The 26247-nt window shown below is 36.6% G+C and overlaps 1 protein-coding gene across 33 annotated transcripts in view; it reads left to right on the top strand.

Moving 5' to 3' along the window:
• Positions 1–26247, top strand: part of EIF4G3 (eukaryotic translation initiation factor 4 gamma 3) — a 371563-nt gene that overhangs the window by 90010 nt on the left and 255306 nt on the right. For 32 of the 33 annotated variants that reach the window (XM_074380218.1, XM_074380217.1, XM_039473805.2 and 29 more), the window contains one exon: positions 22887–23015. Coding sequence is in view for 5 of the 33 variants with exons in the window: in XM_074380213.1 (XP_074236314.1) it covers positions 22887–23015 (129 nt within the window). In the remaining 28 variants the exon portion in view is untranslated. Of the gene's footprint in view, positions 1–19214; positions 19292–22886; positions 23016–26247 lie in introns of those variants that run through there. The other variant, XM_074380216.1, reaches the window with a different exon arrangement.

Genomic DNA, 26247 nt, shown 5'->3' with positions numbered 1-26247 from the left:
TCTTCTCTGCACCTATGTGAGATGATTTTTTTTTTTTTTTTTTTTTTTTTGCGATCTCGGCTCACTACAACGTCCGCCTCCTGGATTCAGGCAATTCTTCTGCCTCAGCATCCTGAGTAGCTGGGATTACAGGCACATGCCACCATGCCCAGCTAATTTTTGTATTTTTAGTAGAGACGGGGTTTTACCATGTTGACCAGGATGGTCTCGATCTCTTGACCTCATGATCTACCCGCCTTGGCCTCCCAAAGTGCTGGGATTACAGGCTTGAGCCACCGCGCCCGGCCTTGAATTGGCCGTAAATTCCCACGTAGGAGTGAAGACATGCTATTTTTCCTTAGGTGCTTGGTTTCTTTCACTTAACATCATGACCTCCTGTTCCATCTCTGTTGTTACAAATGGATGTGGTTGAGTAATATTTGATTGTGTATATGTAACACATTTTTATTATCCATTAATGTGTTGATGGATACTTACATTGATCCACATCTTGGATATTGTCAATATTGCTGCAGTAAACATGGGTGGTAGCTGTCTCCTTGCATTGAATTCGTAGATAAATAAATGAATGCTATAAATTCAAAATGCTGTAGTTTTCATTTATGATTTTAATGCAGTGATTTTCTTTCTTTTGGATATATACTTAGCAGTGGGATTATGTTAGATCTATTGTTTTTTCATGAACCTTTATACTATTGTCCATAGTGTCCATACTAACTTAAATTCCCAGCAGCAGTATATGAGCATTCTCTTTTCTCTGCTTTCTCAGCAGTGTCTGTTGTTTTTTGTATTTTTAGTAATAGACACTTTAACTGGAGGGAGATGATATCTCATTGTGATTTTGATTTGCATTTCCCTGATGATCAGTGATGTTAAACATTTTTCATATACTTATCTTCCATGTGTATATTTTCTTTTGAGAAATGTCTGTTTATATCATTTGCCTTTTTTTTTTTTTTTTTTCCTAGTCAGGATCTTGTTCTTGTTGCCCAGGCTGGAGGACAGTGGTGCGATCTTGGCTCACTGCAGCCTCCTGGGCTCAAGCAATCCTCCTGCCTCAGCTTCCTGAGTAGCTAGGACTACAAGTGTGCGGTCTCCACACTGGGCCAATTTACTTATTTATTTTTGCAGATAATGGGGTCTCACTGTGTTGCCCGGGATGGTCTTAAATGCCTGGATTCAAGCAGTCCTCCTATCTGGACCTCCCAAAGTGCTAGGATTACAGATGTGAGCCACTTTATCAGGCCCTGCCTGCCCATTTTAAAATTGGATTTTCTTTTCTTCTTTTCTTTTTGCTATTGAGTTGTATTTCTTATATAGTTTGGTTATTAATCACTTGTCAGATGGATAGTTTGCATATATTTTCCCCCGTTCTGTAGGTTGTTTCTTCATTCTGTTGATTGTTCCCTTAAATGTGGTTCCTGTAAATGAGATTGCTTTCTTAATTTTTTTTTTTGCTAGTTCATTTTTGGTATATAGAAAGGCTTCTGATTTTTGTATGTTGGTTTTTGTATACTGCAACTTTGTAGAATGTATTTATAATTTTAAGAGTTTGTGATGGTTAGCAGAGCATGGTGGTATGCATCTGTGGTCCCAGCTACTTGGGTGGGTTAGGTGGGAGAATCTCTTGAGCCTGGGAAGCCAAGGCTGGAGTGAGCTGTAATTGTGCCACTGCAGAACAGTTTGGCTGTCCTGATCACCTGGAAATGGAATCGTTGACCTTAATACCAAGAAGGTTGGGAAAGCACCAAAATCTGCATGTAGCATATGCCTTGGCAGATTTTGAGGGGTTCAACCTAAAGTTGTTATGAGAAGGTGGCATTTTAGGTGATATCTGAACCATGAAGTGTATTCAGTTCTTCATGGATGAGGAAGAAGAGCATGAACCTTCCAAATAGATACTGCAGAGCTGCAAGGCTTTAAGGTGGGAGCCTCCTGATGATTGGAGGCTCAGAACCATGCTGTCCACTAGGACATTTCCTGTTGAGCACTTGAAATGTGGCTAATGCAATTGAGGACCTGAATTTTAAATTTTATTTAATTTTCATTAATTTAAATGTGAATAGCTGCATGTGGTTCCTACTAAATTGGAAAGTGCCCTTCTAGAGGCTGAGAAAATCTAGGTCACATTATTTTGTAAGGTTTTGATGAGGTACTTGGGTTTTATCTGATGTATAGAAGGAGCTGTTGGAGAGTTTCTACTAAGGGAATGACAGATTTAAATCATGAAAATACTTATATTTATTATATTAGCAGATGAATTGGAGTTTATAGGTTATGTGGCGAACAGAATGTTAGGAGCAGCCTAAGTAGCTCTGGAATCTGACCAAATAAATTCAGATTGTAGTGCTTCCACATAGCAGCTATGTGTTTCATTAGGCAAGTTTCTTGTACCTCAGTTTCTTTCCTCATTAGTAAAATGGAGATAATAATATTGCTGATCTCCAAAGGTCCTTGTGAAGGTTAAGTGAGACAAATCCATTTAAACCTGCTAGAACTGATACACAGTCATCACTCAGATATTTACCAGCAGCTGTTGCCACCATGAGTACTTGACTCTTACAACTAGCATGAAGAAACTGCCAATTATTTGTACCATTGATTTGATATGAAATATGAACAAGCTTAATATAGTGTTAGATAAAATGCTTGTGATTTTCATTTCAATAGTGTTGCTTTTTTATTTTTAAAAAAATATTTTAAAAAATTTGTGTCTATATATATACAAACATATATACATACATATACATACACACATATATATGTACATACATAAATGTATATATATATAGTCCTGAGGCCTCCCTGTGTTGCCCACACTGGTCTCGAACTCCTGGACTCAAACAGTCCTTCTACTTTAGCTCCCAGAGTGTTGTGATTATGGGCGTGAGCCACTGCACCCAGCCAATGGTGTTGCTTTTCAAACTTTAGTATTTATCATCAGTACTTATTATATGTTTGTCATCTTGGAATGTCCAACTTTATTACCTTAGAAAAGTAAACTCTTTTAATAAATTACTAGATGTACATGATACAACACTTAGAAAGTTAAGGGATAAAAGACTATGTTATAATTATACATGTATTAAATATATTTTCTCTTTACTTAACTATTGCCATATTATTAGAAACATTGTTTTATTTTTAATAATTCCATACAAAATTTTTTGTGGAAATAATATAGTTTTAATAGTGTTGCTCAGGTGTTGTTATAGTTGTAGATTATTGTCACTTTACGTTTAAAAGCTACTTCATTCTCTCTGTCTTTGACTTCTGGGAAAATAGCATTTGGGAAGTAGCTGTAAGTGCTTTTTTTTCTTCTTTTTTCCTTTTCTTTCTTTCTTTTTTTTTTTTTTGAGACAGAGTCTCGCTCTATTGCCTAGGTTGGAGTGCAGTGGCGTGATCTTGGCTTACTGAAATCTCCACCTCCCTGGTTCAAGTGATTCTCCTGCCTCATCCTCCTGCGTGGCTGGTATTATAGGCGCCTGCCACCACGTCTGGCTAATTTTTGTATGTTTAGTAGAGATGGAGTTTTACCATGTTGGTCAGGCTGGTTTTGAACTCCTGACCTTGTGATCCACCTTCCTTGGCCTCCCAAAGTGCTGAGATTACAGATGTGAGCCATTGCGCCTGGCTTTTCAAATGTGTTTTTCAAATGCCAGTTTTTACAGATGATAGTAGTGGATACAGTTTATATCTGTGGAAACTTCTGTGGAGTGTCAGGACTTCACTGGAGGATTACATGGATTAGCATGTGTTTCTTTTCTTTTTTTGGAGATAGGTTCTCACTTTGTCCATGCTTGAGCATGGTGGCACCATCATAGTTTACTGTAATTAACTTGGAACTCCTGGGCCCAAGTAATCTTCCTGCCTCAGTCTCCCAAGTAGCTAGGACTATAGATGCATGCTGTCGTGCCTGGCTAATTTTGTTTTGTTTCGTTTCCTGTAGTGACAGGATCTCACTATGTTGCCCAGGCTGGTCTAGAACTCCTTGCCTCAGACGATCCTTCTGCCTTAGCCTCCTAAGGTTCTGAGATTACAGGCAACGAGCCATGCCACCTGGCCAACATGTTTCTTATATTAGAGCAATCATTTATTTTTGCTACTAAATCACGCTAATGTGAATTTTCAATTTATTCTTTATATCTGATATGAATTGCGTTAACCTTGTATTGGAAATCTGTCAGTTGCACTGAAGAACCTATTATATGCAAGGTATGATGTGGTGGTAGTGGTGATCAAAGTATACCTACTCTCAAGAAATAGAATAAAGTAGAATAAAATGAACTTACTAGACAACAATAAATGTCAGCTAGTCCACTTTCAAGTTCTTTGGAAGTTTCTTTTTATACTTACAAAAAGATTCAATCTGTTACCACAAGTTACTTAAGAATAATTATTGTGTTGTCAAGAATGTTTAAGGAAAGTCAGTTTACCTTTGATATTCTAAAACTGCCCTCTCTTCAGTTTTTGAGTGGTTCCAATTTATATTAATTGGCATTTCTGAAACTTAGCAGAAAGAAAGTAGTTTGTTTTTTAATTTTATGTTTGCGCATACATGTTATTGTTGTTATTATTATTATTATTTTAAAGATGAGGTTTTACCATATTGGTCAGGCTGGTCTCGAACTCCTGACCTCGGTTGATCCGCCCACCTCAGCCTCCCAAAGTGCTGGGATTACAGGCGTGAGCCACCGTACTCGGCTTACGCATACATGTTTGGCTCTTAAAATATTAGTAGGTTATATGGTTCTTTTCATTAAGGAGTTTTAAAAAATTAATAGTTAAAAAGAATATAATTACATGTACACCGTGAAGTACTACTTAACCATTTAGAACAAGAATGAAGTAGGTATGTTTATTGACTTGGAAAGATCTCTAAGGTTTTAATAAGTGGAGAGGAAAACATATCATTGAATATTTATTATTGTTTTGTTGCAATTATTTTTACACATTTGTAAATATATAGAAAGGTTTGTAATAATGTGCTTTACAGTATTAATGATTTCGCCATGGGAATGGAGTGGGATTTGGAGGGTGAAATGGGCATGACTGTTTCTTTTTCTAAACAAAAATCATGTCTATACATTATTTTAGCAATTAGAGAAAGTAAGCCTCAAACTCTTTTTTCTCACAATCTTAGTTGCCACTGCCTGATACACAAATTGGTAATAACTCTATCCTGATTCAATAGTAGATGCAAATGGTTTTCCACAGTGACCTTAAAATTTTCCCAAATTATTGAAAAATAATATTGTATTAGCAGTAATAAGTAACTGTGGTTTGCAGTTTTCCTTGTGGTCTCAAATTCATTTTTCCAAATTTTTTTTTTCTGGAGATGGAATTTTGCTCTTTCACCAGGCTGGAGTGCAGTGGCATCACCTTGGCTCACTATAATCTCCAGCTCCCAGGTTCAAGTGATTCCCCTGCCTCAGCCTCCCCAGTAGTTGGAACTACAGGCATGCACTATCACATCCGGCTAATTTTTTTGTATTTTAGTAGAGATGGGGTTTCACTGTGTTGTCCAGGATGGTCTCAATCTCCTGAACTTGTGATCCGTGTGCCTTGGCCTCCCAAAATGCTAGGATTACAGGCATGAGCCACCACTCCTGGCCCAAAATTTTAATATCGGACAGTTAAATGAGTTTCTCTTGCATTACTTTGAAAGATCATCTTGACTGAATTCTATAATGATTTATAAGATACCCATATCTGAGTATATTTCATGTGGAAATATTCTTCCTTTGCTTACCTTTTACTTTAGAAAGTTTAACTTACAAAAAAACAAAAAAAAAAAAAAACAAAAAACAAACCTCATTCTTACCCATGATTAACTCATCCTCTTTTCTTCAGACAAACCCCACAGTCAGCACATCAAATATTTACAAAATCCGGATGCTGCTGCTGCTTTTTCTTTTTTCCGGTAAATATTTCTGTGAGTTAGACTCAGTCTTTTTTCTATTTTGTCTTTCTTTCTAAATAGAGAACAGCTTCTGTTGTGACAGTCAAAAAAGTGTTTGAAGTTACTTTTCTGTGTTATCCTAAGTACAAAATAACTGAAAGATCCTCTGGCCTCTTGGAGCTTTCTTTTCCAAGGCCCTAAACATTGGAGATGATGCTGAGCTTTTAAGAATATTGAGATAAACTTAATTCAGAAAACATATTGAATGAGATCTATGTGCAAGGTTCTGTGCCAGGTAATTTGAGAAAGCAGTGGTGGATACTATGATCCTTGTCTTTAAGAGTGCTCATTTTACCAGGCAACATGATGATAGATTGTTTTAAATACATGTGGGAAAGTGAGGAAGAGACATTAATGATTATGTAAATGAGAATAAAAATATATAAATAAGTAGTAACATTTAGTGGTGTAGTTTTCCTGGATTCTCATTAAGTAAAATACTTGGAGGAGTGAAGCATGGTTATAATAGAGAAAGATGGTATTAGATGAACTTCAAGAAGCCATAAAATGCAGATGGGGCAGCAAGTTCTGACTGCATATTACAAGATACGGGAATGAGTGTACATACATCAGTTAAAGCCTTTGAGGTGGAGGATGAGATTACGGCTACATAGTGTAATGAGCCATGAAATAGATATAAAAATTGACGAAACCTAGGCAGAGGAGTTAACTGGCCTGAAACTGAACTGAATAATTTATACAGATTGAACATCCCTAATCAAAACATTCAAAATCTGATATGCTCTAAGACCTGAAACTTTTTGTTTATCAGCATTATTCTCAAAGGAAATGCTCATTGGAGCAGTTCAGATTTTGGATTTTCAGATTGAGGATGCTGAACTGCTAAGTATAATGCAGGTGTTCCAAAATCTGAAACCTGAAACATTTCTGGTTCCGAATATTTCAGATAAGGGATACTTAACCTTTAGAACATTTTCTTTATTATTATAAGTAACGCTTAATGTGTAACCGGTACTTTTCTGAGCATTTTATATGTATTAACTCAATCCTTATGACAACTGTATGAGGTGTAGGTATAATTACATTCCCTTTTATCAGTTGGGGAAATAGACACAGAGGTGACATATCCTGCCCAAAGTTATCCCCATAGTGTGTGGTAGAGGTTGGATTTGAACTTTGGTGGATCTTTAACATTTATTGAGTGATTACAGTGTCCCAGACACTGTGCTAAATGCTTTAAATTCATGATATTGTTTAATACTTAGGACAATCTTTATTTACAAAAAAAGGAAAATGGGACTTGGAGACATGTAATTTGAATACAGATCTGTTTGAGTTCATGTGAAGTATTTTATTTTACTGTGTGGGAAGCTGCTGCCTTTTTTTTTTTTTTTTTTTTTTTTTTTTTGGACATAGAGTCTTACTCTTGTCTCCTGGACTGGAGTGCAGTGGTACAATCTCGGCTCATTGCAACCTCTGCCTCCCAGATTCAAGCAATACTCATGCCTCAGCCTCCTGAACAGCTGGGATTATAGGTTCCTTCACCATGCCTGGCTAATTTTTTGTATTTTTAGTAGAGACAGAGTTTCACCATGTTGGCCAGGCTGGTCTTGAACTCCTTACCTCAGGTGATCTACCCACCTTGGCCTCCCACACATGAGCCATCATGTCCGGCCCCTTCTTTTTGTTAAGATCACAAGTACTGTCAAAAGCAATACTCAAATTTTTGGGAGATTAGGACCCTTTTGAAAATCTGATGAAAGTTATGGATCTATTTTGCAGAACAATAAAAATACAAACATAGGGGTTTTCATTTTTAATTTTTTAACTGCAGTTTTAAGAACGTTCAGTAACTCTCACTGATAAGATTTCTTGTTCTAGTGTAGACCAATGCGGGGGTTCCCCCTTCAGGGGTGCTGTGTTGCACTTTGACCCTGATTCCTAGGATTTGGAAATAGCTCAATTTTGACTTTATAGTGTATTAAATGGATAGATATTAAGATTTTATTTACCCTTTTATTTTGAAGCATTTTCTTAGAAAACATTTATATATGTGGTACTCAGTTGTATTCTGGTAATTAAAAATCTTATTGTCTGTTTTTCTACTCATGGTATCTGCTGATTAATGACATTTGTGAAAGTTAGGATTCCTTGTTGTTAATTTTTAATGTGAATTTGCTCATTAAACGTTAAATCAGATAGCTTATTAAAATATTATTTAATAAAAGCTGGGTGTGGTGGCTCCTGCCTGTAACCCCAGTACTTTGGGAGGCTGTGGCAGGCACATCAGCTGAGGTCAGGAGTTTGAGACCATCCTGGCCAACATGGTGAAAACTCGTCTCTACTAAAAATACAAAAATTAGCCAGGCATGGTGGTGGGTTCCTGTCTTCTCAGCTATTTGGGAGTCTGAGGGAGGAGAATCTCTTGAACCCAGGAAACAGAGGTTTTAGTGAGCCAAGATCATGCCATCGTAATTGCTGGGTGACAAGAATGGAACTCTGTCTCAAAAATATATATATATTTAATATGTATTTACTTCATTACTTTTCTTCAAAAGAAGGATTAACCTTAAAGATACAAAGGTGTATTCTGTCGTTAAATGCTAGTTATAAATGTCTTTTGAATTTCTTGGATAAGAAAACAGTAGAAATACTAATAAAGTCCTTTAATGTTAGAAAACTATGAAAATATGTTATCTTTGAACTACAGGATATTCCCTTCTCAGCAATTTTACAAAGTATATGTACTGTTATTAAAAGTAAAACAATTGATATGGACCACTGTTAACTAAAATGAGTCATAGGAAATTAGTTGTTAATAACTAGTTGTGTGGTAAATGGAGTTTTAATTATTTTAAGGAAAAAGAAACAAAGACCATTAGTATCTCCGGGCATGGATTTATTATTGTCATGAAGTTGGTGGCATAAATATAAAGATAAGTTTTTCCTGTAAACTTTAATAGACACTGGAGCATTTAACCTCAGCTTCTTATGATTCCCTTTTGATCTTTTAAAAACACATCTGGCTGTCAGAGGAATTCTGTAGGAAAGAAATTATGAAGGATTAGAAACTGTTCTTTGTGCATTTAAACTGTCATTCTGTGGTTGCTTAATTGCCATATAGAATGCAGAATACAAGATTTAAAAGTTGTTTCAATTCTTTAGCTGTTACAAATCCCAAAAAACTTTTGACTATGTTAATTTCTTATGGCTCTAACATTTCTGTGTTAATAGTTTACATATCTAATGTAAATCAGTGGTATATTTTTATTCTTTATTTGTTCAATAACCATTTGTTTAGTAACTTTATTGAAAAAAAAATTTTCTTTTTACCTTTTTTTTTCTTTTTTCCACAATGAGTGGACTGAGTCTACAGGGCCTGGCCCCTTATCCTTCTCCCTGCCCCCAGCCCATAACTTTTTTAAAAATCCAGAATAATCAATCAGGATGAGGTGCCAAGTATTTATTTATTTGTTAGTATTAATTTTCTTTTGAGATAGAGTCTTACTCTCTTGCCCAGTGGTATGATCATGGCTCACTGCAGCCTTGACCTCCTGGGCTCAGTTGGCCCTCTCCCACCTCAGCCTCTTCAGTTGCCACAACCTCCAGCTAATTTTTTAATTTTTATTAGATACAGGGTTTTGCCATGTTTCCTAGGCTGGTCAAGTGTTTATATCAAACTTGCTTAAAGGATTAGACTCTGAAAGACCAATTTAGAGATTGTTTTCTTGATAAAGACATTTATAGAAAAGGAAAGAGGTACAGTCAGGCATTCTATAGTGACAGAATGTGCCAGTGGTACCATGAGATTTCTACCATATTTTTACTGTATGCTTTCTATATTTATATATTCAAATACTTAGCATCGTGTTACAGTTGCCTACAGTATTCAGTAGAGTAACATGCTGTACAGGTTTTTAGCCTGCAAGCACCAGGCTATACCATATAACCTAGGTAGGTGGTAGGCTGTGCCATCTAGGTTTGCGTAGGTACCCTCTGTTTGCACAGCAACTAAATCACATAAAAATGTGTTTCTCAGAGTGTAGCCTTGTTGTTTAGCCACACATGACTGTATAATATTGAAATGTGTGACTTAAAGATAATTTGGCTGCATTGGGTGGGAAGCTTTCTGGATGATAACTCATTAACATCTGTGAAAATTGGTCAAGTATTTTATCAGGAGTCCTAATTATTTTTTTAGAAGAAGCTAAGGAATTTTATAAAATAAGTTCAACCCAGGTCATATTTAGGGATAGATTTCTTTTCTCATTGTTGTTATGTGTTGGGTTAGGTTCTTTAGGAGAAAAGACAGTGGAAAAGAGGGTACGCATACTTTATATTCTTACACTTTGGCTGGAGAGACGAAATACACTCAAAAATTGGTGAGTAGCTGAAAGAATTAGAGGAAAGAAATTGTTCAACACTTCATTGGAAGTGAAGAAAGTAAAAATTAAATAGTAACACTGAAGAAAAGCAAGCTCCTGTAATTTAGTCAAAGCACATATTGTATCATTGAACCAGTCATCCAAAGTTTTTTCTTGACTACACAAATATATCATTATGATGAACATCACGTTTTATCCAAAAATATACTTAATATTTATGAAGTGTCAATAAAACTCTAAACCAGTCTGTATACTTTTCTGCATCTACATTTGCTGTCATGCAGTTATGATTTTTGGTTGCTACCAGCATTCCAGCCTGAGGCTGTAAGTTTACTTGTTTGTTATTCAGTCTTTCTAATAATCTTAGGTGGACATCGAAACTCAACCAATATTTTGATACCTTTTCTTAGTTCCCTAGTATTCCTCCAGTCTCCTAAACATATAAACATTTTTCTTCTGTATACCTTCTACTTACCCTTAGAAATTCAGCCCAAATCTCACCTCCCATGAGATAAATTTCCTAAAACCCTGTCTCCCTAACTGGATTTCAGACTGCTGCTCCACACTTGCAAAAATAGCAAGACATTGTCTGTCCTTCTATAAGCAGTTATCTCACTGCACTTAAACTAGACTTCACTTTCAGCTTTCCCACTAGGTTATAAGTACCTTGAGGGCAGGGAGCAGTGAATCCTCTTTGTACTGTGCACAGTGCCTTGCTAACAGATATTAGAAAAATGGAAATCCAGAGAAAAGTATGACAGGAGGCTGGGCACAGTGGCTCATGCCTGTAATCCTAGCACTTTGGGAGGTTGAGGCAGGTAAATCACTTGAGGTCAAGAGTTGCAGACCAACCTGGCCAAGGTGGTGAAACCCTGTCTCTAATACCAAAAAAAATTAGCTGGGCATGGTGGCGGGCCTCTGTAATCCCAGCTACTTGGAAGGCTGAGGCAGGAGAATTGCCTGAACCTGGGAGGTGGAAGTTTCAGTGAGCTGAGATAGCGCCACTGCATTCCAGTCTGGGCAACGGAGCAAGACTCTGTCCCCCACTCCAAAAAATGAAAAGTATGACAGGAAAAACATGACCCATGATGTTAACAAAAAAGACTCATAACACCCATTTTAACATGATCCTTGAAGTCGTTTTGCTGTGCACTTAAAAAAAAAGTTGATACCAGTGTACCACAAATTCCTGTCCTGCTTTCTTTACCTAAAATTATACCATAAGCAACTTCTCATTTCTAAAATATATTTTTCTAGGCTGGGTGTGGTGGCTCACGCCTGTAATCCCAGCACTTTGGGAGGCCAAGGCGGGCGGATCATGAGATCAAGAGATAGAGACCACCCTGGCCAACATGGTGAAACCCCGTCTCAACTAAAAATACAAGAATTAGCTGGGTGTGGTGGCATGTGCACGTAGTCCCAGCTACTCGGGAGGCTGAGACAGGAGAATCACTTGAACCCAGTTGGCAGAGGTTGCAGTGAGCCGAGATTGCGCCACTGCACTCCAGCCTGGTGACAGAGTGAGACTCCGTCTCAAAACAAATTTTGTTTTTCTAAATATATATTTTAAGAATGTATTTACTTATTCTCTAATGAGTTATGTATTTTTTACTCTTACAGTGTTCAAGCAACTGTCACATAATTTCTTGGGATCCATTAATTTTCTATTTTTTTTAACGCTCTCAGCAGAATCAATGCTCTTTACAAGATACAGTCTCTAACTTTTGACCTGAATTGAACCTTTGTTGTTCTCAAGGTCTGTCAGGTGCCACCAAACCTTTCCATATTCTCAGACCTGGTTACTTTTGATTTTTCAGCAGTGCTTTAAATACATCTCCAATAGCTGGATATGGTAGCATTTGCCCGTAGACCTAGCTACCCAAGAGGCTGAGGTGAAAGGATGGATTGAGGTTGGAAGGTTGAGGTTGCAGTGAGTTGTGATTGTGCCACCGCATTCTAGCTTGGGTGACAAAGTGAGACCCCGTCTCAATAAAATAAAGTATATATTCTATGGTATTTATCATATAACTCATTTATGATGACAGTGTAGGTGAAATTAGGAATCATATCAAATTGGTTTGGATTGCTGTGTGGTATCTCCTATCCGTTATATTCTCAGTATCAGCAGACCCATTATTTAAAAAAAAAAAAAATCTGTGTACTGTTTGTGTCTTCTCTCTGGTGCTAGGTCCATATGGATCCTGAGAGTACTGATTTTGGTTTGATTGTTCCTTAGTCATCTTTTGCCTATATTTTGAAATTCTGAGATTCTGACTTTGATTTAATTTTAGTTTAGGACATCACTGATTTATTCTCTGATGATCTTGATTTTTTCTTTTAGAATTACAAGCAGAGGCTAGGAGTAGTGGCTATGTTGTAATCCCAGCATTTTGAGAGGCTGAGGTGGGAGGATTGCTTGAGCCCAGGAGTTTGAAGCCAGGCTGGGCAGCATAGTGAGGCCCTGTCTCTCCAAAAAATAAAAAAAATTAGACTGGGCATGGTATCTTATGCCTTGTAATCCCAGCACTTTGGCAGGCTGGGGTGGTTGGATCACTTGAGGTCGGGAGTTCAAGACCAGTCTGGTTAACATAGTGAAACCCCATCTATACTAAATATACAAAAATTAGCCAGGCGTTGTGGCAGGCGCCTGTAATCTCAGCTACTCGGGAGGCTGAGGCAGGAGAATTGCTTGAACCCAGGAGGTGGAGGTTGCAGTGAACTGAAATCATGCCATTGTGCTCCAGCCTGGGCAACAGGAGCGAAACTTTGCCTCGGGGGCGGGGGGGGGAACATAGCCCAGTGTAGTGGTACACACATGTAGTTTTAACTACTTGGGAGACTGAGACAGGAGGATCGCTTGAGCCCTGGAGTTTGAGGTTGCCACGAGCAGTGATTGCACCACTGTGCTTCAGCCTGAGTGACAGAGCAAGACCCTGCCTTAGAAACAAACAAAAAACAACCAGAGAGGCCGGTTGCAGTAAGTCAGGCCTGTAATCTCACTACTTTGGGAGGCGAAGGTGGGTGGATCACTTGAGGTCAGGTGTTCGAGACCAGCCTGGCCAACATGAGGAAATCTTGTCTCTACTAAAAATACAAAAATTAGCCAAGCATGGTGGCATGTGCCTATAGTCCCGGCTACTTGGGAGGCTGAGGCAAGAGAATTGCTTGAATTCAGGAGGTGGAGGTTGCAATGAGCCAAGGTGGTGCCACTGCACTCCAGCCTGGGTGAAAGAGTGAGACTCTGTCCCAAAGAAAACACACGCACGCAGAGAAATAAACCATATTGATTACATAAGGAGAGTGAGGACAGCCTTGAGTATGTAACAATTGACATTGACAAAATTGATCCAGAAATAAATTTTAGCTTTGCCTTTTGCCATCTTTCTCATAAGTTTCAGACTTCTTCATCTGAAATTTGCTAGTTTTGAGAGTTAGATTAGATGCTATGTGGAATGTTGGTAATGAGAACCTACCTCTAGATTTACTTGCCTAGCCTTGACTGCTCTCCTGAGCTTAGAATCATATATTCAGCACACTACTTATTTCCATTTGAGTATCTAATAGGCATCTAAAACTACTTGTGATTACCCCTTTCCCTTTGTCTATTCTGCCTCTAATCCTGTCTCACAGTAATACAGGTTGAACATCCTGATCCAAAAATATAAAATGCTTCACAATCTGAAAGTTATAGAGTGCTGACATGATGGTCAAGGCAAATGCTCATTAGAGCATTTCGATTTTGGAGTTTTGGATTAGGGATGCTGAACTGGTACAATGCATATATTCAGAAATAAACAAAAACTGAAATACTTCTGATACCAAGCATTTTGGATTATGAATACTTTCCATTCCTACCTAATCTTTTAAGCCATAAACTTAAAATCTACCCCTGATATTCATAAGCTATCACTTTCAAATATACTTTATAATTTATTTAAACATTATGGCAGTATTTCAGCTAGACTATAAACTCCAGGAATGCAGGGATTTTAGTCTTTTTTACTCATTGATGTATCCAATGCTCTTAGAACAATGCTTGTCATAAAGTTCTCAATAAATATATATCAACGAATGAATGAGTGAATCAGTCTACATTCCTTTCTATCCCACCTGCTCAAATTATGTTGTTACTACTGTGTTCTAAGCCACCATCAGTTGTGGCCAGGATTATTGCAGTAGCTTTTTTGTTTGTTTCTTTTTAAGAGACGGGATCTTGCTATGTTGACCAGGCTGCAATGCAATTACTTTTCATGGGCATGATAATGATGCCTTGAAGTCCTGAACTGCAGGCCCTCTTGCCTTAAGCTCCCAAGTAGCTGGGACTATAGGTGTGAGCCACTGCGGCCTGGCATGGTAGTTTTTAAGTAATCTCTCTGCTTCTATTCTTGTACTCTTCAGTTCTTATTCTCATGGAGCAACCAAAATGATCTTTGGAAAACATCAGATCTTTTCATACTCCTGCTTAAAACTTCCAGTAGGTTCCTTCCCACTCATGTTAGAATAAAACCCAAATTCCTTATCATGCCAACAAGGACTTAAATATATGTTGTTTAAGCTGTTAAGTTTGTAATTTATTTCTTGATTAATTCAAATAACTGATAAATTACCTAGTCAAAGCAGTGATATCCTATTAATATTCATTGGTCTCCCTCATTCTTCAGAGGAGGGAATTATTCAAGGTGTGCCAGGTACAGGTATACTGAGATTCTGAGTCCACCCTCGGCCAGGTGTGGTGGCACATGCCTGGAATTTCAGCACTTTGGAGGGCTGAGACAGGTGGACCTCTTGAGTCCAGAAGTTTAAGACCAGCCTGGGCAACATGGCAAAATCTTCTCTACAAAAAAATAAAAAATAAGCCGGGTGTGGTAATGGGTACCTATAGTCCCAGCTACTCAGCAGACTGAGGAGGGAGATCACTTGAGTCTGGGAGGTAGGTGGAGCCTGCAGTGAGCCGAGATGGGCCCACTACACTTCTGCCTGGGTGATATAGACCCTGTCTCAATAAAAAGAGTTTGCCCTGTGACCCTCAAGGATTCACATATGGTTTACTCTTTGTTAACTTTTGATACCTAGACATTTTTGGAAGTGTTTCTTATTCATTTATTTTTTAATTTCTTAGTAATTGTTACTGATTCTCCAATGTTAACATTTTCTTGTTTTTGTTGGACAGTTACTAAATAAGAAAAGCAACCCTCATAATTAAACCCAGTGCTGACAAAGTCCGTAGTAGAACATAAATGGTCTGTGTTTGCTTGAGTTTTTAATTATTGCTTGAATCATATGAAATTACCTTTTCTTTTTTAAGGTTAAAATATACTTGAATATCTGAAAATCTGAAATTTCATGTAATTCAACATACTAAGTATAGGTAAGAGTAGAGCAAGGAGGAATGCTATTTTCTCTCTTTTTTTCTTAGTGGTTGGGGATTGGCAATGATATTAACAAAATTTGAATAGTGTCATGTATAAGTATAACTTGCTAGTATCCACCGTAGTGCTTCTTTTGGTTGAGCAGACCAACTTTTATTTAGTTCCCAGTATTTGTCGATTTTGGGAAATAAATGATGTGAAGGAAGGACTAGGATGATATGAATTATTAATGAAGGGAGTGTCTTTACTTATCTATTCTGCTGCTTGAGGAGCATAGAGTATAGAAATTACCCACATAAGAAAAGCTCTGGGATCCTTCCAGACTACCCAGAATTGAACTTGGTCATTTCCATGTATGAGTTGCAGCTGCTGAAATGTCTTCAGATGACCTCACTAAATAAACTTTATCTTGGGATTAAAAAAGTAAGGGATGTCTCACACATAAACCATGTGTCTTTTACCTTTATGTGAATCATTTGTTGCTGAAAAATTAATTTACTTGATAGGAATCCTGGAGTTTCCTGTTATCCTTTTAGTAACTGATTAATTACTATACTTTTAAAAGCAGTATATTTTTATTATTCATATGATATAAAATATATACAATAAAAACATAGTGCTTTGTGTGTGTGTTATATTTAACAATATATCGGTATTCAGTCAATGCCTATTTATGTAGAATCCAGTCACAAGTTTATATCTGAGTATTTATAGAAAGTTTGGCCAGGTGTGGTGGCTTATACCTGTAAACCTGGCACTCCAGGAAGCTGAGATGGGAAGATCACTTGAGTCTCAGAGTTTGAGACCAGACTGGGCAACACGGCGAGAACTTGTTTCTACAAAAAAAAAAAAAAAAAAACAGCAACAACAAGAAAGAAAAATTACTGGGCATGGTGGCATGCACCTGTAGTCCCAGCTCTACTCGGAGACTGAAGTGGCTGGATCACTTGAGCCTGGGAGATAGAGGCTGCAATGAGCTGTGATCACACCACTGCACTCCAGCCTGGGCAGTACAGTGAGACCCATCTCTTAAAATTCAAAAATCAAGTTTATATTTGATGATGATCATGAGATACCCCTACAGCCGTGTCCACACTTTGGCTGCCTGTATATTTAGTATACTAATATGTGGTTTAAATTTAGCTTGTACTGTGTTTGGGAAGTCAGAACAATTTCATGCAGAAAGCCTTGTTTTTGGTTACTCTTGAAATTTTTGAAGAAGTAGCACTGCTTATTTGGAATTTCTGCATGGCAGTACTTGACTGCAGGACAGTATCTCAGTATCTGCTGTCCTCTGGAAAGTGACCATTCTCTATAGTTTTCCATAGCCCTTAATTTCTGTGGTTTATATCTGGCCCGTTTTTTCCCATTTTCTCATTATGTTTCCTCCAGGGGGTATTTCCCTTGCTCTGGAGTCATGTAAGGATCATCATATTAAGGAAACTTTGTTTTGCACGTTTTATTTATTATTTGAAAATTGTGGTTTATGTATTATATAGTTCTTAATTGGCCAGAATGTAATCAAATCCAATAAGTCAGTGCTAGATAAATAAACTTTATGCCTAATGACTAATCTTAATTTTCATGATCTTTATGGTTTACCTTAAAATTTTTAAAAGGTCCTTCAAGTTAATATTGGTTAGCAACCACCAAATATCATTAATTATATAGATTATTTTTTGGTGGAAATCTTGAATAAAAATTCACTAGCTAGCTGAAGTTTTCAGAGTCAAAATTTTAGAGCTTTTCTTTCTTGCAGCAGTATTTCCTTTTAAGTCTTTTTTCTACTCTGCAGAGTAATAGTGTCATACCAATGTAAGTGATAATTTATCACAGTTGTTAGTAGTTTGCTTGTTTTGTCTTTAATCTTGTTTTTGAGGTAGGTGGTGTAGAAGAGGATTAAAGTACACATTAATAAAAGTACATAAAACTTAAAGGTAGAGTTTAACAAATAATTTTAAAGCAAAAAAAAAAAAAAAAAGGTTTTAAACCAGTTTTTAGAAATCACTGTATGGGACGGCACGGTGGCTCCACGCCTGTAATCCCAGCACTTTGAGAGGCCAAGGCAGGCAGATCACGAGGTCAAGTGATCAAGACCATCCTAGCTAACATGGTGGAACCCTGTTTCTTCTAAAAATACAAAAATTAGCTGAGGAGGATGGGGTGTGCCCGTAGTCCCAGCTACTCAGGAGGCTGAGGTAAGAGAATCGCTTGAACCCAGGAGCAGGAGGTTGCAGTGAGCTGAGATCGCACCACTGCACTCCAGCCTGGCAACAAGAGTGGGACTCCGTCTTAAAAAAAGAAAAAAATTATATGACCTTTTCTGTAATAATTTCTTCTCTCCCTAGAAATAATACTATCTGCCTTTTATAAGTCATTTCCTGCTTCTCTTTATAGTGTTGCTAAACATGTATACTTCATGTAAACATGCTAAACATGACTAATATGGTTAAGTTTTGCCTGTTTTGGATATTTGGATAGATGGAATCATACGTTCTATATTTGTCTTAATCTTTTACTCAGTACCATTTATGAGGGTCATCTAAATTGTGTTATACTAGTTTTTTATTCTGTTTTTGTATAGGAAAATTTTCTGTGTATGAAAATTTCATTATTGATCACTTAATGAACAGTTGGGTTGTTTCCAATTTTTGGTCATTAAAACAATGTAATGATGAACATTTTTGTACATGTACCCTGGTGCACATTTTCTTTATTTTCTCCCAGATGTATACCTGGAAGTGGAATGGCTGGGTTATAGGGTATGACTGTTTCCAAGCTTACCAGTTAATGCCAGCTTGCTTCCGAAAAGTGACTGTACCAGTTTGCATTTCTACCAGCAAGAGAATAAGAATTTTGGAAGCCCCACATTATTACCAATGCAAAAATACAGTGTCTGTAAGAAACAAAACTTTTCTTGGGCATATTTTCTTTTAAACGTAGTAAGCAGTACACACAAACACATATTCCACTACAAGAAATGGTTGATGTATTTTGCCTACAATTAATATTAACGAAAAGAGAAAAATTTATTTAGCTTTGGAGGTAGTTAAGTAGTTGCTATTATCAGCTGTTCTGAGCCCCCTCCCAGCCTTCATGGTTGAGATATTAGCAATATCTTTCAAATAACAGGAAAACATAAGTTGTTTTCTTTGCATGAGAACTTCTTGCTACTACCTTTAAAGAAGATGGATTTCAACAGGATGACCTGAAATTGAACAAGTTAGCCAGAGAGAAGAACCCTTGGCTAGAGAGCAGAAAATTCAGTAATTATTAATTTAGGAATATTTTGCAAGAGGTATTTAAATTTTTTTTTTTTTTTTTTTTGAGACGGAGTTTCGCTCTTGTTACCTAGGCTGGAGTGCAATGGCGTGATCTCGGCTCACCGCAACCTCTGCCTCCTGGGTTCAAGCAATTCTCCTGCCTCAGCCTCCTGAGTAGCTGGGATTACAGGCATGCGCCACCATGCCCAGCTAATGTTTTGTATTTTTAGTAGAGACGGGGTTTCACCATGTTGACCAGGATGGTCTCGATCTCTCGACCTTGTGATCCACCCGCCTCGGCCTCCCAAAGTGCTGGGATTACAGGCGTGAGCCACCACGCCCAGCCAAGAGGTATTTAAATTTTAGTGTAAATTTGATTGTTATCTATAACAATTTTGTTAGCCTTTGTGCCATTTCTTTGGGATAATATTTTGTTAACTATTTCTATTCTGTATAATTTCTAGTTAATGATGGTATACCTTTTTCTGTGACAGAGACATTAAGCCCTGTAAAAATATGTTAAAAGCAAATATGAGATGCCTAATGCACTGTGACATATGTAATTGAGGATCTTATTTGAATTGAATAGAGCCCAGTGAAGCTGAGAGATTTTTATTATATGTAACATCCTGTTTCAAGGAAGAATTTCTTAGAAATTCTAATTCTTCTATTATTTTGATATAGACTTATTTTCTTTTATTAGTAGACTACTTTTATTAGTAGACATCCCCAAATTTGGGAAGATGTGCCCTTCTAGAACATCTGATACCAAAGGATTACTAGTTTGGCAGAACTATTTAGGAGTAGCAAAGAATGCATACCATAGGCATATGCCTATGAAAGTTGTTTTTCATTGGTGTTTCCTTTTAGGAAGCTTCTTATGTAGCAAGAGCATAGCAATTTTGGCTTTGGCAAAATGCCTTTTTTCTTCCTCTCAAACATTTGTGTTTTATGGTGCAATGTAATAATTTTCGGACAAACCAATGCATACTAATTTTATATGTAATGATTTAAATTGTTCTTTCAGTATTCTTTAGTATATGTCAGTACCTCTTTATAGCTCTGTAAGAAACATAGCTTACAGTCTTTACAGTTCTGAAGATGTATTTTTCCTTTATTATTCCTAATTATTTCATATATTTATTTCTGTTTATACATGTTTATATTTTTGATATATTTAGTTCAGTTATGTTACTTTATTTTCCCATTGGTTGCTATTTCTAGCTTTTCTTGCTGTCATCTGAAATGATGCTGGGTATGTCTTTAAGTTTCTAATTTTTGAGGTGAAATTTTTTTTAGGGTGTGTACTCTATAGTGAAATAATTTTGGGGTTATGGTTTTGAAGCAGTTTGTGACACATTGCTCTATAATCCTGGGAACATAGTAAGGTAAATCCATTCACAGTATCTTATCTATGTCCTGTTTCCCTAGATCCCTGCCAGTAATGGGGCAAAGCTTTTTTTAAATTTTACTTTTGTTAGTTTAATTGATAAACATGTATTTTAATATTTTTGTCAATAGTATTTAAAAACTTTACTATGATTATCATGGACAAATTTTATATTTAATTTTTTATCAGAATAAATCAGAAAACTGGTCTAAGATAAGATTTTATATAGTTAACTTCTTTGCTCTCCTTTTGTTTTCATTTTATTTCACTGTGCAAAATTTTTCCATTGTTAAAAATGTGTATTCACGTTCAGGTTTTACTTTAGCAAAATATCAAAATAATTTATTCTAAAACATGGGAAATAATATAAATCCATAAGCTTTGTTGGTAAGAAATTTGCTTATAAGAACTCTTTATTTCTGATTATTAATTTTCTAAAGTATATGTTTAAATAGCAGTCCAACTTTTCTCCTTTGAAAAATTTCCCTGGTGAGATTTATATATGCTATAACATTTCATGGTAAACTTTATGCCCTTATAAAATGTAATAGTCACTCAAAATTGGAAACAAAAATTTTCTAAGAAAATCATAATCAAGTTATTTAAAGAACAAGGATGAAACTAGATACAATTATTTTAAGTCATAATCTTTGGTCGTATTCTAGCATCATTTATATGTGTCTTTTAACCTGTAAGCTTTTGGTTCTTGTTAGTTATGTGTAAGTCCATTTTATTTCAGTATTGGGATAAGGTAGCTGATATTGAAGATGTTTATATCTGTTTAGAGAGTTATAAGGGATTTGCAGCCTAGATTACCAGGGACTAGATTTTCTTCATACCTTTTGACTGAGTGAATTCCAGGCCATTTTCCTTTTTCCTTGGGTAGAGGAAAATTTTAACTTTATGATAAAATTCAGAAGACCAAGAACTGAAAATAGAGAATAGGTCTCATGATGAATTTTAGCATTTCTTTGCATTATGAATATAGATAGCAATTGTCATTAGTTCCTGTTTACCAATAAAGAACATATATTACTATGTCAGGAATTTGTTTTAATATTTTTATACCTGTGTTTTGACATAGATCATTTGTTTTCATAGTCTTACGTATTTTATGCATTTAATAACACGATTCTAAGAAGAAGTTCATTATTTTATGCTAGATTGGCAAAGGGTTCATGTTCCTCTCAAATTTTAAGAACTATTGCTTAAGGAGAATGGCTTCTTTCATGTTAGCAGTGGGCAGAACTGCCCATCATTCATGGAAGTTTGCAAAACCGTCAGTGTTAGTCTGGATTATACTATGAGAGGGAGGAGCTGGCTAGGATTGATGGTGGACACTAAATCAGGGGTCTGAATAAAGTGATTTCATACCTGTCATGGACTGATGAGCAATTTGCTGCTTGCAAAAAATGGAGAAAATAAAATTTTTGGTTACAGAAAAAAACATGCTGATTATTTTTCAGTTGTATCAATTTGTGATTATTATATTATATTAGAAAATATAAATGAAAAGAAAGAAATTCCTGTAATGCTTTCTGTTGACATTTGGTGTATCTCCTTATAGATCTTTAAAAATATGTATGCAGATTTTTAGATGTATGTGTACATTATATGCATACATAAACAAATATGTGTGTAGAAATATACCTACACATGTGTATGTATATTTAAATGTTCTTTAAAAAATTTTTTTTATTTAAAGAGACAGGGTCTTCCTCTATCACCCAGGTTGTAGTACAGTGATGTGATCATAGCTCACTGTAAGCCTTAAATTCCTGGGCTCATGCAGTCCTCTTGCCTCAGATTCCCAAGTAGCTATGTCTTCAGGTGGATGCCACCATGCCTTGCTATTTTTTTAATAGAGATGAAATGTTGCTGTATTGTCCATGCTGATGTGAAACTTCTGTTCTTAAGCAGTCTTCCTGCCTTGGCCTCCCAAAGTGCTGGGATTATAGGCAGGCATGAGCCACAGCACTTGGCCAGATGTACATTTTTAAAGACAAAAATGAGATTATGTCCTATCAGTAACTTACAATTATTGGGGTTTAGATTTATTGAGATGTAATTTAGTAAAATTCACCTTTTAAGTGTGTACTTCCATAAGTCTTGACAAGCACAGAGACATTCAATTCTCACTATAATCATGATACAGTTCTGTCATCCTTACAAATCTCCTTTTCCTCTTATGTAATCATCTCCTTCCTCTTTGAACCATTTATTTCTTTCCTGTTCCTTTTACAAAATGGTATCATGCAGTTTTTAGTTTTAAGTATTGTTTCTTTCCTGTAGCATATATTTTCCTTTAGGATTTTTGGTTTTGAGATCATGCTTCAAGAATCTTTTATCAAATTGATGAGAATATTCATGTGTATATTTTAAAAGAATTCTGTATCTTTTTTAATTTTGAAAATTTTAAGTGTTTATTCAGTGTGGTCCTTATTTTAGTGTAAGTTGTGAGGCAGGAAAGCCAATTAAAAATTAGATAGTTCAGCTGTATTTATTAAGATTGATTTATTAATATAATGTTCTTAATAAATGTTGATTTCCTCACAGGTAACACAAGTAGCAAGACAGCCGGGAACCCCGACCCCATCCCCTTATTCAGCACATGAAATAAACAAGGGGCATCCAAATCTTGCAGCAACGCCCCCGGGACATGCATCGTCCCCTGGACTCTCTCAAGTAAGAAAAACCTTTTTAAAAAAAAAAAAAAGAAATGTGACTGTAAAAGCATCATTTTTGTTTTTCTAAAGAGACTCCTAAGCAGTAACATTACTTGTATAGTAATTTCTAGTTTGTCTTTGGCATCTTTTCTGATTTAACTGTCCTTAAAGCGAGCTATTAACTCATTTCACAGATTTCATTTTGGAGTCATTAGAAATTAACTGTCAGTGATATTTTGATTTAATTATTTATTTTTCATTTTTAAAAAAATTAGAGTATTATTTTGAAGTTCAGTAAAAAATCCCCACGAAGCTCTGATTTGCTTTTTGATGCTTAATCTGCTATTACCTCTCACCCCTTTTGGGTGAAATATTCATGGTTATTTTCTACTTATATGAAAATCTAGTATCTTCCCCTCTTGAGCAGCTTCAGTGGGATTTTTTTGTTTGTTGGTTTGGTTGTTTTCTGAGTCATTTACTGTAATTTGATAGGCTTAAGTTTTTGTTGAACTGTTGAATTGTGAACCCCTTAGTATATTTCTACTTAATAGGAACAGCAGACATTCAGACACTGTTTATAGAAGATGTTCCTATGTGTTTCTTGTACTTTTAAGCTATTTCCCAAGATGTATTGTTTAGCTTGCACCAACTTACTTTTGCAAGCTTGTGTGGATTTCCTTTTCGTTAAGAGTTGGCTAGAGTTATAAAGTCTCTTACTGGAATGTGGAGTGAGTCAAGCCAATAACCTTGACCTAATTGTGTGAGATTATCAGTATTTACATGTAAGAGGTACTCTTTTTGATAATGAAAATCATTTTTATAACATTATTTGCAATTTTAGCCTCCATATTTTGGCATTTTAGAGCTTGAATAATAGGAGAGATCAGTAATGACTAAGAATAATGCTGAAAATGGTGATTATAAGTTAGGGGCTGATTTTTTTTTTTTTAAATTTTTTCCATCTCCTTCTTGAATTATAGGGGCTGATTTTATTTTTTATTCTTTATTATTTTTTAGAGACAATTTATATTCCTTCTTTATTTTTATTTTTTTTAGAGACAGGTTCTTGTTCTGTGGCCCAGGTTGGAGTACAGTGGCATGATTATAGCTTTCTGTAACCTTTTAACTAACTCCTGGGGTCAAGTGATCTTCCTGCCTCAGCTTCCCAGTTAGCTGAGACCACAGGCTCGTGCCACCATGCCAGGCTCATTTGTTGTTGTTGTTAAATTTTTTGTAGAAATGGGGTCTTGGTATGCTACTCAGATTGGCCTTGAACTCCTGGCCTCAATCAATCCTCCCACCTTGACCTCCCAAAGTGTTGATATTATAGCTATGAGCCACTATGCCTGGCCATGTGATTAACTATATTTTAGACTATAGAATGTTTGGAAAAGGAAGGTACAGTTTGCCAAATCATGACTGAAGTAGCTCTATTAATGAATATATAAGTAAGTTTGTCAGGAACTTAGTGTTATGCCTAAATTTGTTCTAAATCATTCTTATGTGACTTTGAGTTTTAAACATTGAAAATAAAATAAAATGAGCTCCTGTTTGTTTAAATTAGGTTCTTGTGTTGGGTTTCTTAGACTGAACACAATCACTCAACTTCTTATTAAGATATATTAATATGAGTCTAATCAGGAGAGAAAAACTATACATTCTCAGTGATATAAGAATAGCAGATATAAAGAGCAAATGCTTATCTTAGGGCTGAGTAGAGGCTCAAATAGGGAACCTTTCTCTGTAGGGCTGAGCCAAAGGCTGTGGGAGAAAAGTCACTGTGGTACTGTTCAGAACTTTCTGAAACTCTTTGTTCTGTAACTTGCTGGAAATTTGCCCTATGAAGTATTGGGAAAAGCTTGCTTCTCTAGCACTAATCTCTTATAGCCAAGAGCTAATGTGGTGCACACTGGCTAAAGGGCTTTTTACAGCATGTCTGTTTCCCACAGACAATTCAAAACATTAGGTCTACTGGATCATGGGTCCCAGTGGTAGAGCAGCTTGCACTGCCCAAACCAAATGTACTGTAGATCCTTCATATATTGTGTTCCTTACTCAAAATCGGAAACTGCCTAGCTGACTCTGTAGTCAGTTAAGTTAGCACATTCGGATGTAGTATATACGTTGTCTCTAAAATCCAGAAAAGGCCTACCAAACCTACCTCTTATTTTTTATGGTAGGTAGTTTTAGGTGAGAGACTGCTACCCCAACCCTGGGCTTAAATCTTGACCTTGTTGGAGAGGACATGATGTGGCTTTCTGAATGGCAATGGTGTCATTTCAGTGTAACTTAACTGAAAATCCGTCTTTAGAACTTGTCAGAATTCTGCCCTCTAGGGTGCCGAGGGAAAGCTGTTCCACAGGGAGGTGTCTTAGAAAAGCCCTGGTGCCACATATCTTCCTGAGGGGATACCAGGGTAGCTCTTGGCTGCTGGGTACTGTTGCATGCTGTGCACTGAAGCAGAAATCTTGCTCTGATGAAGCTATAGCCCATGAGGGGAGCTGGTCATTAGAGAAGCCATCTTTTGGAGAAGCTATCTGAGCTGCAGGAGACTGTAGGAACCAGGAAGCAAAACCCTTCCCTCTCACATATCTCTAGGGCCTTCTATGACAACACTTAATGTTGTATCATCTGAAATGTTAAAATATTTATAGAGCTCAGATCCATTTTCTCATTACAGGCAACCAGGGTGAATTGTGAGGTGAAAGACAAGCAGTTGATAACAGACATGTAAGGGAAAGAGCTTAGTTTTCCATTTGAAATTCTTACTATTTCAAGTTGTGATTCGACCCAAGCAGTTGGCCCAAAGGATTTAAGTTTTCTGAAAGATAGGCTGCTTGCGAATGCATAGTTTGCATTTAAGAAAAGATGGTCTTCCAGCGGTCTCGCCATTTTTATCAGATGCCTTTAGAAACCAGAATACATGAATACCAGGGAGAGTGGCCACCAAATATTGTGCTGCATTCTTTTTTGTGGTCTGTGTTGCCACCATTTTGCCTAATCTGATGAATGAACTCAGTAAACCACACCTGGTTCACTGCCCTTTTTTCTCCTTTGTCCTTTCAGACAGAGGGAGGCTTCTATGGATTCTCTGTCTCCTAAAGAAGTTTTTCTAAACTGACATACCTAGAAAAATGAGGAGTTCTGTGGGAAACTCAAGTTTTTTTAGGTTTCACTGTTGAAACAGTTTGTAGGGACAGATGTGAAGCTTCCCTTCTGTCCTCTCTGAGGGTTTGCTGAGATGACCGTCA

This window comes from Saimiri boliviensis, chromosome 11 (assembly GCF_048565385.1).
Source record: "Saimiri boliviensis isolate mSaiBol1 chromosome 11, mSaiBol1.pri, whole genome shotgun sequence".
Taxonomy (NCBI): domain Eukaryota; kingdom Metazoa; phylum Chordata; class Mammalia; order Primates; family Cebidae; genus Saimiri; species Saimiri boliviensis.
This window is presented reverse-complemented; position numbering and strand designations above follow the sequence as displayed.